The sequence below is a fragment of the Corvus cornix genome, chromosome 1A (genome assembly GCF_000738735.6).
Source record: "Corvus cornix cornix isolate S_Up_H32 chromosome 1A, ASM73873v5, whole genome shotgun sequence".
Taxonomy (NCBI): domain Eukaryota; kingdom Metazoa; phylum Chordata; class Aves; order Passeriformes; family Corvidae; genus Corvus; species Corvus cornix.
In genome coordinates, this window is record NC_047057.1 from 48,141,442 (window position 1) to 48,157,283 (window position 15,842).

Below are 15,842 nucleotides of genomic sequence, written 5' to 3' on the forward strand. Positions count from 1 at the left end.
CATAAGTGACCATTTCACAAAAGTATTTGTGATGGAAAAAACCACAGGTCTAAGGAGATTAAAATAATTGGTAATCACAGCTGAGTTTCCCAGTACCTGACCTGGTTCTTCTCCTACTTCTAGTTGCCCCACCAGTGTAGCTGCACTATTCAAGCAGAATTACTTTTGATTTTTACAGCTAAAGAGAAAAGTGAATCAGGACTTTTGTGATTATAACAGAATTTATATTAGTAGTAGAATAAAATATTAACCTAACAGAAGAAGGAAAGGATACACAATGCTAAAAAGATTAAGGTGCCAGGAGACCGCCATTCAGTGTAACATTGAAAATATCAGCTTTTCAAAAAAATAGTTTTACTAGAATGACCTTCAGAATTCATTGACATTATCCACGCCCTCCGGCAGCAATGGTTTTAAACATTTCTTTGAAACAATCAGAATTAGGGAAGGGTATATGCACTTCTTTGTGTATATTTAGAATTTCTTTTTATAATAATGGCATTCAATCAGAGGGAAGGGAAGCATATATTTTCCTCAGCCCATAAGGAAGAGAATAAAAAAAGCTTGAAAATTCTGTCATCCTCCAACCCCAAGTCTTAACTGATTTATTTTTAGCAAATAAATACATACCCCATAAAATTCTGAACTCCACTTCGAATGGTGGGAGTTTTAATTAGCTGTGGATACATATTTGCAGCATGGTCATACATCTGCCTGAAAGAACAAGAGTAACAGGAGTTATTCCTCTGCATCTTCTATTTACCAACCAGTTAATCAACATGCCTTGACAGACAAGCAACACAGTACACAAAGTAAGCTTTTCCTACTCACAGAAAATACTCCAGTGTATGACAAATAGCAAAAGTAACACAAAAGGATTGTTAAAAGTTGACTTAAAATAAATTACTTTGCTAATGCCTACTCAAACTGCTGCACAATGGAAAGAAGATAAGCAAGAATGAGACTGAACTACTTCACAGCAAAATTTCACATTCAGGGAATATGTGTAGGCCAGAAGCATCTTGAAAGCATTAGCACATTCATTTAAGCACAACAAAAATAGTTTTCTGGAGAGCTATTCTATTCGGAATCAAAAAACCCACAGAGGTGAAGGTAATATTATTTGGTGATTCAGTTAATCTCACTCTTCAGAGAGAGAATTTCAGCATATCTAGCAGGTCTTACTTGCCATTAACCATGTTCCTTTCTGCTTAAGCTAAATATCTCCATTTCTAAGTGTGTGTAAGATGATCCTACATGTTACCACAGGAACTCCCACTCATGGCAGCCCTAAATAGATTCAGCTTTTACGGAGACCAAAATTCTTGTGATTTTTCCTGTTGTTGAATTCAGTTAGCTGTTTTATCCACATTAAATATTAGAAACAGAAGTTCAAAGGGTTTTGTTGCTTGGTTGGTTAGGGCTTTCTTGTTTGTTTTCTTGAAGTGAAGTTCTGCAAGATGAAATCAACTGTCAGAAACGATCACAAGCCCAAAATTAAAGTCACCCTTCCATTTTAGGTGAAATGTAACTGTCTGATCCAAGCCAAAACAAAACTTCAACATTTCTTGATGTGAGTCAAACTCAACCAACATTTTTTTCAGTCGCTGATTAAATTTTTTAAAAAAAAGGGACATCAGCAGAGAATTGTTTCTCTGAGGTCTGGAGCTGAGAGATAGAATTACATCAGTCATCAGTACACTTATCTCCTACCAAGCGCTGAGAGAAAGAAAACAGCACTGAGAAACAGATACTAGCCTCAAGGAAAGCACATGCCAGCAGAACAGAATTCCTATAGTGAAACTTATGAGGGCAGCTTTCTCCAGGAGGGATGCAGACAGGCGTTCTTCCCAGTTTCCCACAGGGCATAATTAGAGAATGTAAACAGATGATGGAACGGTTTGCTGATGATTAAAGAATCATTCACTGACCTTCTCCCCTCTTTCTGTCCCACTCCCAGACAACTGAATGAACTTGATACCATGATCCTGCTGCTTCTTATCTCAGCTCTGGTACCATTCTGACAATCAAATCCAATTGTCTCACACATTCAGGCATAACACTAACCCAGCAAAAATGTGGTTTATTTTTATTTGTAGTTTGAATTAGGTTGTGGAAGGGAGGTGCTGGGACAAGTGGGGAGCATTCAACAGCTTTGCACCATTACATTTTTCACAAAACTGCAGCTCCAGCACTAATTTTAGTTCTAGAGCTTCCTGTCTCCCATGTAACTCAAGACTACAAAAATAATAATCATAACCTACTTCTTGAAGACAGCAAGAAAGTTGGAGAAACATATCAATATTCTCCACCCCTGCATATTCACAGAGAATTTGGCAAACAAAAATCCCAAGAAATTTTAGGAAGGGAACTAGAGCATGACATACTCCATACTAGAAATCACAGCTCTCGTGTCACTAAAGAGGAGCAAATAGCATGAGTTGGTCCATCTGGCAGATGATCATTTAGGGATTAGAGCCAGATGAGGAAGATAAAATCCAGCTAGAATCCTGGCCTAACCGCTGCCTAGGCCAGGACAAATGATCAGGCTTCCAGACTCAACCATCAGCTCTACTCTCTATTTTGCACTCAAAGATGATGCAACACAAGGCAGATTTTACAGCAGTAGTATCTTTAAGCTGTCATGACTGATGCAGAGACTGGGTTAGTTCAGAATCATGTGACTGAAAACACCTTCTTTAATGGCTTTCACTCTTTTACTTGCTAACAGAGGACAGACAATTCCTGGAATTGATTTTTTTTTTTAATGACCAAGGTTATCAAGAATTTTTCCCCCAGTTACTCTCTCCGGCATTTTTTGCTTTAACAAAGCTTCTATGTGCATGGCTTGTGCGTTTTGTAAGGGCATTATTCTCTGAATTAAATTGGATCACTACAGTAAGGCTTTGCAATTACATCTAAGGCCAAACACAAGGCAATTGCAAATCCGGGACAAGAATTCCAAGTCTAAAACCAGAAAAGCAGAGTCCTCCTTCTTTAAATTAGTGAGGAAGATGACAGAACTCAGGTCAGTTGAGGCTTTATGAGGAAAGAGTAAAATTAATGTTGCTTCAGATTTTAGGCACCTGGCATGTCCCAATTGGAACTGATTTAAAACAATGTCACAGATTTGGATATGCTCTGCCACTAAGTCAAGTCAGGCCTCTGTTAGAAATGGGGAAAGGAATTTCATACCTAAGAAAGCCAGAGCAAATAACTTGGCTGGATGATATGACTGGACTTTACAGAAAGGTGAGAGATTTGGGATAAAAGTGTCTGGATCTCCAGATGCTACGGGCACTAGGATTCAATTTGTCCAACATCTAACTATGCATTTTAAAAACATACAGATACTCTTATACTCTGAATCAAGTGTCAACACTAGAAAGATGAAGCATGTTGTAGAGAAGACTTACATTTCCATCACTGGAGAACTGGTCTGACTATTGCTTTTTCTACCACTGACCTATACCATTAGAGCTGAGATTAATTCTTCCCCAGTAATCCAAGATAAAACAGTTCTAGCATGTTTCATATTTTGATTTTTTTAAAATCTGGTTATTTTACAGTCTGTTTAGGTTCCTACTATAGGCAAGGCATATACTTTTAAGAGAGATACTTCGTCACTCTTTTGCTTACATGTTAAGGGCCTACCTGTGTCTGGAAACTCTCCTTCATGCCCTAGGAGTAATGTGAGATCTGAGCTAGCTGAGAATTCCTGAAGGTCTCCAAATTGCAGGCACTGTCAAGTTGGAGCTCCTGCTCATCCAACAGCTTCTGCAGGAAGCTGTACTTCAACATGGGTTCAGACACCAACATCTCCTTCCTATCAGTTCATCACATTGGAGCTCTTCTAGTAGGACTTCTAGGATTTCTGCAAAGAGCCACTCTGGGTCTGCTTCATGGAGTCTTTACTGCATATGGATGCAAGACAGCTGGAGACCTTGGAGTTGTTCAGACTAGAGGTAGCCATGTACTAAAAGGCTCTTCAATTACCAAGCACACCAATGTTTTCACATTGGAAGGCTCTGCCTGAACCACCTGAGGTGCTTGTACAGGTAAGTCACACAAGAGTCTTCACTCCAGCAGCTAAGTGGCTGACAATGCAAATAAAGCCTTCCCCAAAGCTAAACACATACCTACACTCTCCCTTGTTCTTACCAAGAACTTCAAAAAGAAGGATGAGCTGTGGGCACCAATGTGTGCAAAAGTAGAATGAGAGTGTTTAGGGACACCTTCTCTAAGGAAAGTTGTGATGGTGCTAGAGTTTCCCTGAAGACAGCCTAAATGGGCCAGGCAGTCTGATGGGAATAAAGTTACAGATTGAGAAAGGCTATCTCCCAGTTTTACTTCAGAAGACTTGTTTAACTGTCCCATAGATAGAACATCTATCTGCCAGCATGTTAATTAGGATTCTCTACATTCTAGGCAAGATGAAGGAGAAATAGAGTTCTGAGTGCAATCTTAACATCTGCAGCCTTAGTGGGTTCTCACTTCTGCAATTTAGGAAATTGCACAGTCTATAAAAGGATTCATTAGTTGCAGTTTGCCAAATAAAAACCCACCGAGGTCATGCAGCTAAAACCTCAAATAATAGGTTCTCTCTCTTATCAAGGGTCAAGAAAGTACATCCCTATTTCATCTCTGCTCCTTATGTGAAACATTTTCAAAAGGTATTCTCAGCTTCTGGAGAAGCCCTCTTTATCCAAAATAGCTTTACACAACCTGACAGAAAAAACTTATATTTGCAACCCCCAGTGAGAAATACGCTTGCGCTTCAGTTACAGATGGGCAATAGGGCAAAGAAATAGCCAAAAAAATTCGATTCAGATGGTATCTATAATATTTGATACTAATTTTATTCATAGCAAGCATTTTCAGGTTTTGTCAGAGAATTCTCTGTGGATTTTATCAAAAAGTTTCCCCAGAAAAGAAAGGCTTCGGCTACTTCTGGTTTTGCATCTTAACCCACTCTCACACTTAATCTCCTTTAAAACAGTTGAATTTCCCACTTTGCTTAAAAGCCTAAGTCTCAAGCCCTACTTTTCCACTTTAATACAAACACTCAGCTTCACTTCTGTTCGTTACTAATTCTTCTATATCCAGTTCTTTACAAAGGGCCACTTAGTGCTGGAGCTGCTAGCCCTAGAGTAAGAGCAGCCAGGGCTAGGAACCAACCTCACCTCAGTAAGCATATGACCTGGAGAAGGCAAAAGCCTTGAGCAGAATAACTTGGATAATTTCACTCCCATGAATCTTCACTTAACACGCATGTAGGGGAAAAAAAAAAAAAAAAAAAAAAAAAAAAAAAGGAGAAAATCTCCTTCCTTTAAAATTTAGCCTAGAATAAGACAGCAGATAAATCCCTGTAGACACTTTCACATTCAAACCACATTTAAAGGAACAGACATATACTTAAGTTTGCTTAAAACCCAGGAAGACACATAAATCTATTGTGGAGGCAGAAGAGGAACAGGGTTTGAGTTGTTCCTGCTAGAGCACTATTTGCCATCTAATCAAGCTTAGCACAGACTGGGCTACCTGTAGTATGACAAAAGCTTAACCACCTATTGATTAATATACCTAGGTAAAGCCTTAGGAAAAAAAACCTGTTGAACAATACCCAATTTGAACAATATTCTAAATGTAATGCTAGCATTCCCCAGATTCAGGGACAGTTTACATAAACTGACTGAATAGTGCAAGGCAGTAACCTCTCACACCGAATAATCCAACAATATACATTCAGATCTTTCATGTACTTCATTTCCTTTCCCATCTTGGAGTACAGGTTGTGCACTATGAACTTTAAGACTCCTTTCCTCTCACAGAAGTGTTTTGTTATTGACAAGTATTACTTTATTGAATTTCCCTTATACACTTCCAGAGACCTAGGTGCCTCATCAACAAACCCCACTAGAGAGTCACATTTATCATATGCTCAGAGAACTATCCATAAATATTAACTGATCTTAAAATATCTTACTAATTAAATGAATATCATCTTGTCCAGCAGCTGTATCTGACAAATGGTCAGCAGACAACCTTCCCTTGGTGGCCTGTTCAACATAGCCTATGGGTATTTATTTCAGTGTTCTGAAAGCAAAGTTTGTGAAGCCAAAAAGTCACATCACAAGCAGCCATCACAAACCTCTCCCAACCATTTCCCAGCCAGGCATCAGAATTTTGGAATTTTTCTTTTCCTATGACTATGCTGATAGAACAAAAGATGGAGCTTGTTCAGTAACAAGTCACATGTCATGTTCTCAGCTATTATCACTAGCTTTAGAGAGTCATAGAATCTCTTAGGCTGGAAAAGACCCTTAAGATCATCAAGTCCAACCTAGATCTGCCATCTTCTAGCAGAGAGTATTTCATAGTGTCATTCTGTCTTCCAGCTTGGTCAATGAAAGAACAAAGTTTGGTTAATTTTTTTGGTTGGCTATTGTTTTTGGTTGGCTACTGTTTGGGGTTATGGACTTTTTTGTTTATTTTAGAAAAAAACCCCTGCACTGGATTTGTAACAAGTACAAAATTCTGTCACTTTTCATAGATGTGCAGTGTGGGAAAGGCGCAGCCCCTCAGGGCTTTCAGGACAATACTCACCCTTCTAGACATACCCCAGTCTGCCTTCAGGCCTACAGTGTATATTTTATTTAAGTTGGTCAAGACAACTCCCCATGCTGTCAAGTTTCACTATCTGCTCCCCGGCAGTTTCTTGACAGTATTTGCTAAAAAAGGTCCTTAAGGAAGCCCTGCAGACCTTGCAACCAACATTTCTCCCTGATCTGCTCTCAACTGCCTCATCAGTCATCTAACTACTGGCTGGGGAAATAACTACACTTTTTGCTACTCCTTATGCACTTCTTTACACATACATTATTTTGTGATTACAATACTTAACCAGTAATACAAATATAGAACTCATCTATCTCACCAAAGTGTTGGGAGAGCCTGCAGGATGAGAAGGGGAGAGCACATCCTGATCCCATAATGAAGAAGCTATACTTTGTACCTGCTACTAATTAAAAGAACAGCATACAGCTGAAAAATGTTTAAATGGACAGGAATTTAGGGAAATGAAAGCAAACAAAAAAACTTCACAAATACAGATATCCACTGGAAGTGTCGTGAATTGAGTTGCTTCCTGAGGTACTTACGGAGCTGTGAGATAGCCTTCCAAGAAGCCAGCAACATACATAATATCTTCATTGCTTAAGGTCTGAGTACCATAGCCTGCTCTGATCTCCAGAACTCCCCAGCCTGTAGTCTGTAGACTGTTGTTGTAGAAGCCATAAGCATCTCCACTCCTGTCCAGCATATTCCTGACCTGAAGTATTTTTTCAGCTCTATTCCAGTACACAGTTGCATAGCGGAGTTCTGTGGTGGAGAAGAAAGAGGATAAGGGAAACAAACATAAGTAAATGTTTCCTGTGCAATACTGAAATGTCAAGACAGTATTTTAGCAATTTAGAAAGTTAATTTTATAGCTTTCCATCAGGCTTAGTTCTACTACAGAGATCAACACTAATGTTAATGTACTAAAAAAGGGCATGAGAACTAACTGGAGTTTTACAAAAGCTCACAGTTAAACATTCTCGTGTTATTCTTCTGGAAGTTATCTACAACTCTTTCAGTGTACAGCTCCAACATAGCTGAGTGTTAACATAAAACTCTGAAAAGTATTTCCTTACCCGGCCCAGAAGACAATCTATACAAATCTTACTGAAATCTACTTTAGGAGACAGCATGCCTTAGCAACTGCAAAGGATTATAAACTACTGTTGACTTAATTTTCCACTTAAAGATTCAAAAACTAGCAAAAGTTTTCTACATTGACTATCTGGGCAACTAATCCTGGAGGTGGCATAACAGAAGCACTAGGACTCAGTGGGTCACAATCTTAAAGACAAAAGCGTAAGAGGTATGCAGTCCTTTACAAGATACACAATGTCTGCCATCCATCTGAGATAGAATCGATCCCAAGCATGAAATGACAGGAAGGAAGGGCGTTAGATTGCTCAGAGTTCCACATGGACCGCTGTTTTAAGAAACACTCTTGATTACTTGTGTTTCAATCCTGCAAAACCGAAGAACAAAGAGCAAGGTAAACTGCTTTCTGAAAAAAAAGAACCAAACCACCAAACAAATAACAACAAAATCAATAAAGTTCCACATCCTACAATTCTAATTGAATCTTCCCTAAGATGGGCTGTGATTACATCAGCTCTCTATTCATGAGTGATCAAATCAGTACTACAGTACTGTAAGTGAGAAGAGTTTAAAAAAATCAAATGTCAGATTTCTCAGAATTATTTGAAAAGTTTTAAGGGATAAATTCCTCAACAGCCCTTCTGAATGGCTGCACAGCCCTCTGGCACATCATCAGCAGACCTGTCAAGGGTACACTCTGCCCCATCATTGAGGTCATCAAGGAAGGTGCTGACCAGTATGAAGCACTGGTATATACCACTTGTTACCAACCTCCAGCTAGGCTTCGTACACTGTGCACCAGATCAGTCTTCATGATGTACTGGAGACACTTCTCATGGGAACAGAAAATGCATTGTCAGAACCAGAATTTTAGTAGTGAAAGAACTCTGCTTTTTCGACATTCTATGAACACAAGTTGTTACTTGAGTCTATTTAGAGATGAAGTAACTTCAGGGACTTGGAACACAGTGTTTAAAAACATGTTTTTCATCTGCCAGGTACTGAGGCTATTTAAAGGACTAAGACATGATGGACTTCCAGTAACTCTTCAAGCAGCTATGAGCTTAGTCTTCTGCTGTCTCCTTAACTATCTTCTAGCAATAGATGCAGTCATTTCTACTTAAGGTTAAAGGTAGACATGAGAATCACACAGACTGAAAAAACCATAAACAGACGCATAGGCTGATAAGGATCATCACTGATGAAAGCCAAAGGCCACCTTACAAAGCTAGAGCTTACATACCAAAAAAGTCAGGGAAAAGGAGCTTCTGTGAGAGAGTGATGCAAGGGGTCAGAGCAGAACACATCTTGCCTGTCTAGCAGTAAACGGGAAGGCTGATTCCAACCAAGACGGCCATTGCAGGGTAGAGGAGAGACAGGCTACTTGCACAGTAAACAAAGATGTTGAGGAATGTGTAAAAAGAGCAAGAACAAAGTAAGACAAAACATGACCATCTTTCCTTCTCTTTGGGAGGCTGTGGAGACGTGGCTGGAAGTCAAGAGGAACCAGGGCAGCTGGGTATTGCTATTAGTGCCTGCAAACTAAATAGGTATGTCAGATACAATGTGTCTGCCTAAAGCAAAATAGCTGTTGCTTTCCTTTGGAAAAGAAAGTGGATGCCAAAGCCAGACAGACCTATCTGACACAGGTACTCTTACACGGCAGGCTGGGTTTCTTTGTTTTATGCTCTGCCAGAGCATGAACATGCAGAGCTGTTTTCAAAAGTCAGAACAAACTTTTCAATTACCCCTGAAGTCTGCCCTGCTCCAGCTTCCCTACACGACAAATTTAAACTGAAGAAAACCAGGACTCGAAGAGGATGGAAGGGAAGGGGAAATACTAAATAAGAGGATAATTTGCAACAAACCTTGAGAGACCTGTAAAGGAATAGTATTGAGGTAGCTATTATAGGCATAGTTTAACAACAATGCTGGAAAACACTACTTCCCATTACTGCTTTTTCTTTTCATTGGCTCATCATCTCATTTCACTTTGCAGTTGGAGCTAAAACTACAAGCTTATAAACCTGTGTACACTACAAGGTAATCAAAGCATTTCATACCACCTAATCTGTTACAATTTTATTCTGTGTTCATCTAAACAAGAAGGACTGCCTTTACCAAGAAAGCCATCCAGAACTGAAGCATAACATGGAATACAGATATACAAGAAGCACCTGCACATTTTCAAATACTCCTGTTTGAATTCTGAAAAAAACAGGAGCCTTCCTATTGAATAATACTGGAATTTTTACATTTATTTTTGGAGGGTGAGGCAGGGGTCCTAGCACCTCTTATCTCAGTAGTCATATTGGTCAGCTCTTGCATATAAAACAATTGCAAGGTCTTCATGAACCTACAAATCATCCTTTCATCACAGTTAAGACTTCCAAGTGCTCAGCCTATTAGGACTCTGACAAACAGAAAAGACTGTGCCTGATCGGTAACTATTCCACAGCAGTGTGTCTTAGAATAACCTCAGTAACACACCAAAGCACACACCATCTACTGTGATGAACGAGTCAAAATCCCAGGGGATAGGGCAGGCCAGTGGAATCACCCTTCCTCTCCATCAGCCAGCCAGAAGAACTGCACAGCATCAGCAGTGCAGAGTTTCACCACAACCACCGGTGCGGTGGAAAAGAGACAAGCAGAAGTGCAATGACAGAACAAGCCTGGAAAAAACCAGTTCCTTCTCCCTTCTGCAGACAGTACGGACTGGGAGGAGCCCTCCTCCAAACTGCCTGCTTATGAAGACACATCAATCCTTCTGCCAAAGATAGATCCAGAAACAGGGACTATAGTTGAGGAAGTGCTGGAATTTCTACAGCAAGTGAGAAGTATCTGCTTTTTGTCAAAATTATTCCCTAAATAATGGGAAAAGGAACATATTTCAGCCATGAATAGGAGGTGGTAGTGGTCCCTTTGGGTTTCAAGCTGAAATGCCAAATCTGTTCTCTGCCTCTTGGGCTCAATACAGGTACTTCCAAAGTTTTAATATAACTGCTCATTGTCTTTTATTTGGTGGCAGCAGGAGAGAAGAAATACATACATGTTCATTAGAATATGAAACAAGCAATTAAAAGAAATACTAAGAGGATTGACACATGATGAAACACAAGGAAAGCAGATGCTGAAGAGGACATGAAAGAATGGCAGTAATTTGCAATAAAAGAATTGACAGAGAAGATGAGGAATTAAAGAAAAGCAGTACAGAGATGACCCAAGACCATCCAACAAGCTAATATCACTAATATTTATTAAATAAATTACAGCTACAAAAATAACACCTGACATGCCTTAAGAGCGCCAGTAAAATTTGTTTGGCAATGTGCAACAGCTGCTTTTCCTTTTGCTTTCCCGGGTACAAGAAGTTTTTAAAACATACATGTATCAAGTTAGGTTCTTGGACTTCATAATTGAAGAAATTAGTAGAACTCTTTCCCTTGCAGAGGAAAGAACTACAGGGTCTGGAGGTGAGAAATAGCATTCGTATTTTTCCTTAGTCTGAGAAACAAACCAACTCACAAGCAATGGAACACTGGTTAGTTCACATGTAACAACCTCAATTAACAATTGTGAGCATCTCCTACTAATATGAAAACGACTGGTTTCCTTTACTACTAATTTTACTAATTTAATTTAACTACTAGTTTTTATCTATGGCTTTCCAAATGTGAAGCTATTTTTTGTAGAGGTGTTCTCCATAGATTCTGCCTATAAACTTTCCACTAAATAGGGAAGATATCATTTCACTGAAAATTAGTTTTGCATCACTTCAAAATACAAAAAAAAATCTAAAACAAAATTGCACATTTGATTTCAGTATACCCTCCCCTACAAGTAATGTTCAGTAGTAAAGATTATATTATCACAGCATTGTTGGGGTGGCTCAGCCCGCTCTCGGGCTGAAACCATCAAATGTCAGTCAAAGCAGGGCCATCCACTGGGTGGATTTCCCTACCCAGGACAGTGGATCAGAAGGCGGACCAGACGAGATCACTGAGGTCTAGGTTACCTCCCCCTGGGTGGTTCCCAATTTTAAGTTACCTCCCCCTGTTCCAGAAAGTTCTCCCAATCTTAGTTATTAATTGGCTCCCTGTTGTGACTCCTGCCTCCCTGTTTTCCCCATTTGTTCTGAAAAATTGTATCCTCCCCTCTGCTTGTACTCCATTGGTTGTTTTCTCTTTCCCCACCTTGCTCCACCCCCCCATAAAAGGGTGTGCCCGATTCTTCTCGAGCCTTTTTTCTGGTTCCTGGACCTTCCCGCAAATAAACCTGTTGGAACCCATACCAGAGGCCCCTCCCGCCGCAGGCCTAGTCCATCGGCTGCCCGACGTGCTTCCTCTGAGGAGGAGCCAGCGCACGCACCCATCTCACGCTGATTCCACTGAGCTGTCCAGCGAGGACACTGTGGAGCCCAACGCTGCGTCCCCTCTGTCCGAGGGCACGCCGGGGCTTGTGGTGACAAGCCCCCTGGTTGCGTTACAGGATAGCATTTAAATATTTCAGATCAATCATAACAAGGATGTTTCTGTTCAGTTTTTTTAATTTGAAAGAGCTTGACCTATTTTTCCATTAAAAATTTTACAGAATCATAGAATGTTAAGGGTTGGAAGTGACATTAGAGACTATCTAGTTCCAACCTCCCCACCATAGCCAGGGTCACCTTTCACTAGGCCAGGTTGCTCAGGGCCCCATCCAACCTGGCCTTGAACATTTCCAGGGATAGGACATCCACAACTGACTTGGGTAACCTGTGCCAGTGCTCATCACCCTTGCAATAAAGAATTTCTTCCTGTATCTAATCTCAACCTGCCCTCTCTCATTTTAAAACCATTGCCCCTTGTCCTGTCACTACACGCCCATATGAAAAGTATAAAATGCCCGTATAAAATCTCCCTCCTCTTTATATGCCCCCTCCAGCTACTGGAAGGTTGCAGTGAGCTCTCTCCAGAGTGTTCTCCAGACTGAACAACCCCAGCTCCCTCAGTCTGTGTTCATAGGAGAGGTGCTCCATCCCTCTGATCATCTTTGTGGCACTCCTCTGATCCTGCCTATCTATGTGTTTGTTTTTTTAGAAGCATCCTTTTATCTTTTTCAAAAAGGTATAACTCTAAAGAACAAGTGAGATTTCAATATACAGTTATGACTGGAATCTATTACAAAACAAATGTTAAGCATTTCAGGGCTTCTTTAGAGATTATCTTAAACCACACAAGAAATTAACCCGAAGCCCAGTAATTTTCAAATAAAGGAGTAAATACTTTCTTGATCTGCCTGAATAGAAGCCATTTGCGTTTTCTATTCCACTGGCCTTAATTTATCCTATTTCCTCAAATACTTCAGGTCTAAGTAATTTTTCAATTTGCTTCCAACAGGCCTGTCATTATTTGAAGCCTAATCCCCTGGTTTGTGCTTACATCCGAGAAAAGCAGTACTCAAAGGTGAACTATCAATTAAGGGTTTCAGTCTTGTATGGTTTTCATGTTCACAAGGACACTTACTAGTGAAGTTTAGCAAATGCAGCAGATTTGCCAAAACAGTTACAGGTACCCACTATAGGTCACCCAGAGAAAGAAAAATAACCATTCAACAAATAGCTTCGCTAATCTGAGAGCACCTCAATTTAAGTCATATTAGAGAACATTCTCTAGAAACAGTTTCCAGAGCGTATGATGGAGAACCTTCAAGGCATTCAAAACACTAAAGAACAACGAACCAATTTTTAAAAAGAAGGAATCTAGACAATTCACAATGTTGAAAGCCATTTACTCCATTAAAACAGCCTAAAGGCACTTCTATTTGCTCCTTTGTAGTTTTCTACCAGAACTCAATTATGATGTTAGAAATCAGTTGGGCATTAGCTGAAACTACCTCATACCCTAAACTTCCTTTCATTAATTCATATGTGCATAATTCACAGCTGACCCTTCCTTTGGTTCTCTTAACTGAAGTTTTTGCCAATCCAGGTAAAGTTTTAAACTCGTGTCTGCAAGATGAGGTAGGACTGCCCACAAAATTATATACTCACAATATTTTGCACTCATTGAAACAACTCTTAGGTGAATTTCTCCTTGGTTTGTGGCACTTAATACAGTAACTGGGAAATTCATGTAAGATAAGCACCAAATCCAGCCCTTAAAACCTTCAGAACTTACTGAAAGCAGCACAAGAGCAAGATACTGTGTCCCTGCCCGAGGCAGCATGGTTGGAACAAGATGATCCTCAAGGTCCCTTCCAACTCAAACCGTTCTGGGATTCCGTGTGAGTTCTGAAGCACAGACCGTGACCTACACCCACAAGGTAGCACTAAAACTGTTAGTCACAAGCTGCAGCATGCTGTAGGCCACAGCACCACAACGGAGTCTCCATTCGGAACGATTCCCGTGCCTGCATATGACACTGAAAACCAGCACGGCTGGGAGCTCAAGGCAACTTCCCACCTGTTGGATCCTCAGTTTGGTTCCCGGCACCCCTCCTGGGAACGGGGAAGATGTTTAGAAAGCGCCGGCACCGAACACCCACGAGGCGGCACGGCCGCGCCGGCCCAGCCGCCGGGGCACGAGGTGCTCCCGGAGGAGCCCCTGGGGGGGCCAGACCCAGCCCGGCCTGCGGGGTCCCGCCGTGAGGTGCGGGGTTCCGGCGGCCTCGCACCCGCGTTCCAGGCAGCGCGGGGCGGAGGCGCAGCTGCCCCAGGTGGGGCGCGGAGCCCGGCGGTCCCCCGGGAGAGCCGCGCTGCCGCTGCCGCAGCCGCAGCAGAGCCCGGGCCGGGCTACCCCTCCCGACTGCCTGGCAAGCCCGGGGCTGGGGGCACTCGCAGGGCAGCGCCGGTACCTCCTTTCGTCCCGCCACGACGGCGACGGGGCTTTTGGCTGACCGCCCCCCGCGACCCCGCTCGCCTCACCTGCGCGGCCGCCCGCCGCCGCCCACAGGAGGACGAGCGCCCAGCAGCAGCGGCACGCACCACCACCACCCGCCCGGGCCATGCCACCGCTCCCCCGCACCTCCTCCGAGCGCCGGGAGGCGGCGGGACTTTAAGAAGTTCCCTCGCTCAGGGCAGGTCTCGCCGCTGCCCCCGCCTCCTCCGGCGCCCGCCCCGGCCGCGGCGCCCCGTGCTGGAGGTTACGGCTGCCGGGGAACGGTTGTTCCCCGCGCCGGCCGCCGGGATGTACCCCGGCAGCGGCGGCATCTTTGCTGCCCCGATACGGGTTTGGAGACCCCAAGGCCTGACTGAGGTGTGGGAGTCACTGCTGGCCGAGGTCCGGCGTCGCAGGGTAGTGAGAACGGATCCCCAGGCTGGTGCCTGTGGGACCCCTGGACTTCCCGAGGGTGATTAACCTAAAAGGGGGGAAGGTTTATCAGGAAAGGCCTCCGAAAAGCAACCAGAGTTGGACGATGCCTTGTCGAGCGATGCGTTTTTCATCACAGGAAGGGCAGCTTTCGGCCCTGTTGGGAACAGCAACTGCTGTGTGTCCCAGCAGAAGAAATGAGGGACAGTCCTTTTCCTGGGGTTTACAGATAAAGACAACTGTCCATGGGGTTTTCCTTTGCACCCGTGATTCAGACCATTTTGAGGCACTGCATTTTTGTCTCAACCAGTGTTGGATAGTCTATCTGAAAACGGCCATTATTTGGACTTCGTGTTTCAGTAATTGTTTAAGACAGTTTGAATTTGATACCGGTGCCTGTAATAGCCTCATATAACAGGGTCACATGCCAACCAGTTCAGGCCAAGTAGCAAGCCTTGGCCCGAAGCCCAGGGTAAGAGCACTGTATCTCCAGGCTTCAGGCATCCTTCCATAACTGTCACTGCTTTGTTCTAGGCTATTTTTCACTTAGAGATAAGGAAAAAAACAGACATTCATACCAGAAACCAGGATTTTTAAAAAGAGTAGTCAAAGTTGATTTTATTGTGATGTGTAGGTAACAGATATGTGCAAGGATAGAACCATGTGAAAAACAAGTCTACCAGAAGATGGGTCCATCAACTCATTGTTAAGGTTAACTATTTATCTTCACAAAATGATACGAAATTTATTACCTGAAGAACACTGGAAAGAGAAGGGCTGCTGAAAACTAAGCACTGTTTAAAATAATTTTCTTAATCAATGTCAGCAGACATTTGC

General features: G+C 42.2%; 1 protein-coding gene across 1 annotated transcript in view; it reads right to left on the reverse strand.

Moving 5' to 3' along the window:
• PLBD1 (phospholipase B domain containing 1) overlaps positions 1–14,751 on the reverse strand; it is a 38,881-nt gene extending 24,130 nt beyond the window's left edge. Inside the window, exons 1-3 of the mRNA XM_039571038.1 lie at positions 14,621–14,751; positions 7,161–7,380; positions 631–714 (exon numbers count right to left, since the gene is read on the reverse strand). Coding sequence (XP_039426972.1) covers positions 631–714; positions 7,161–7,380; positions 14,621–14,702 — 386 coding nt within the window. The 5' untranslated portion in view covers positions 14,703–14,751. The remainder of the gene's footprint in view (positions 1–630; positions 715–7,160; positions 7,381–14,620) is intronic.
• Between the last annotated feature and the right edge of the window lie 1,091 nt (positions 14,752–15,842).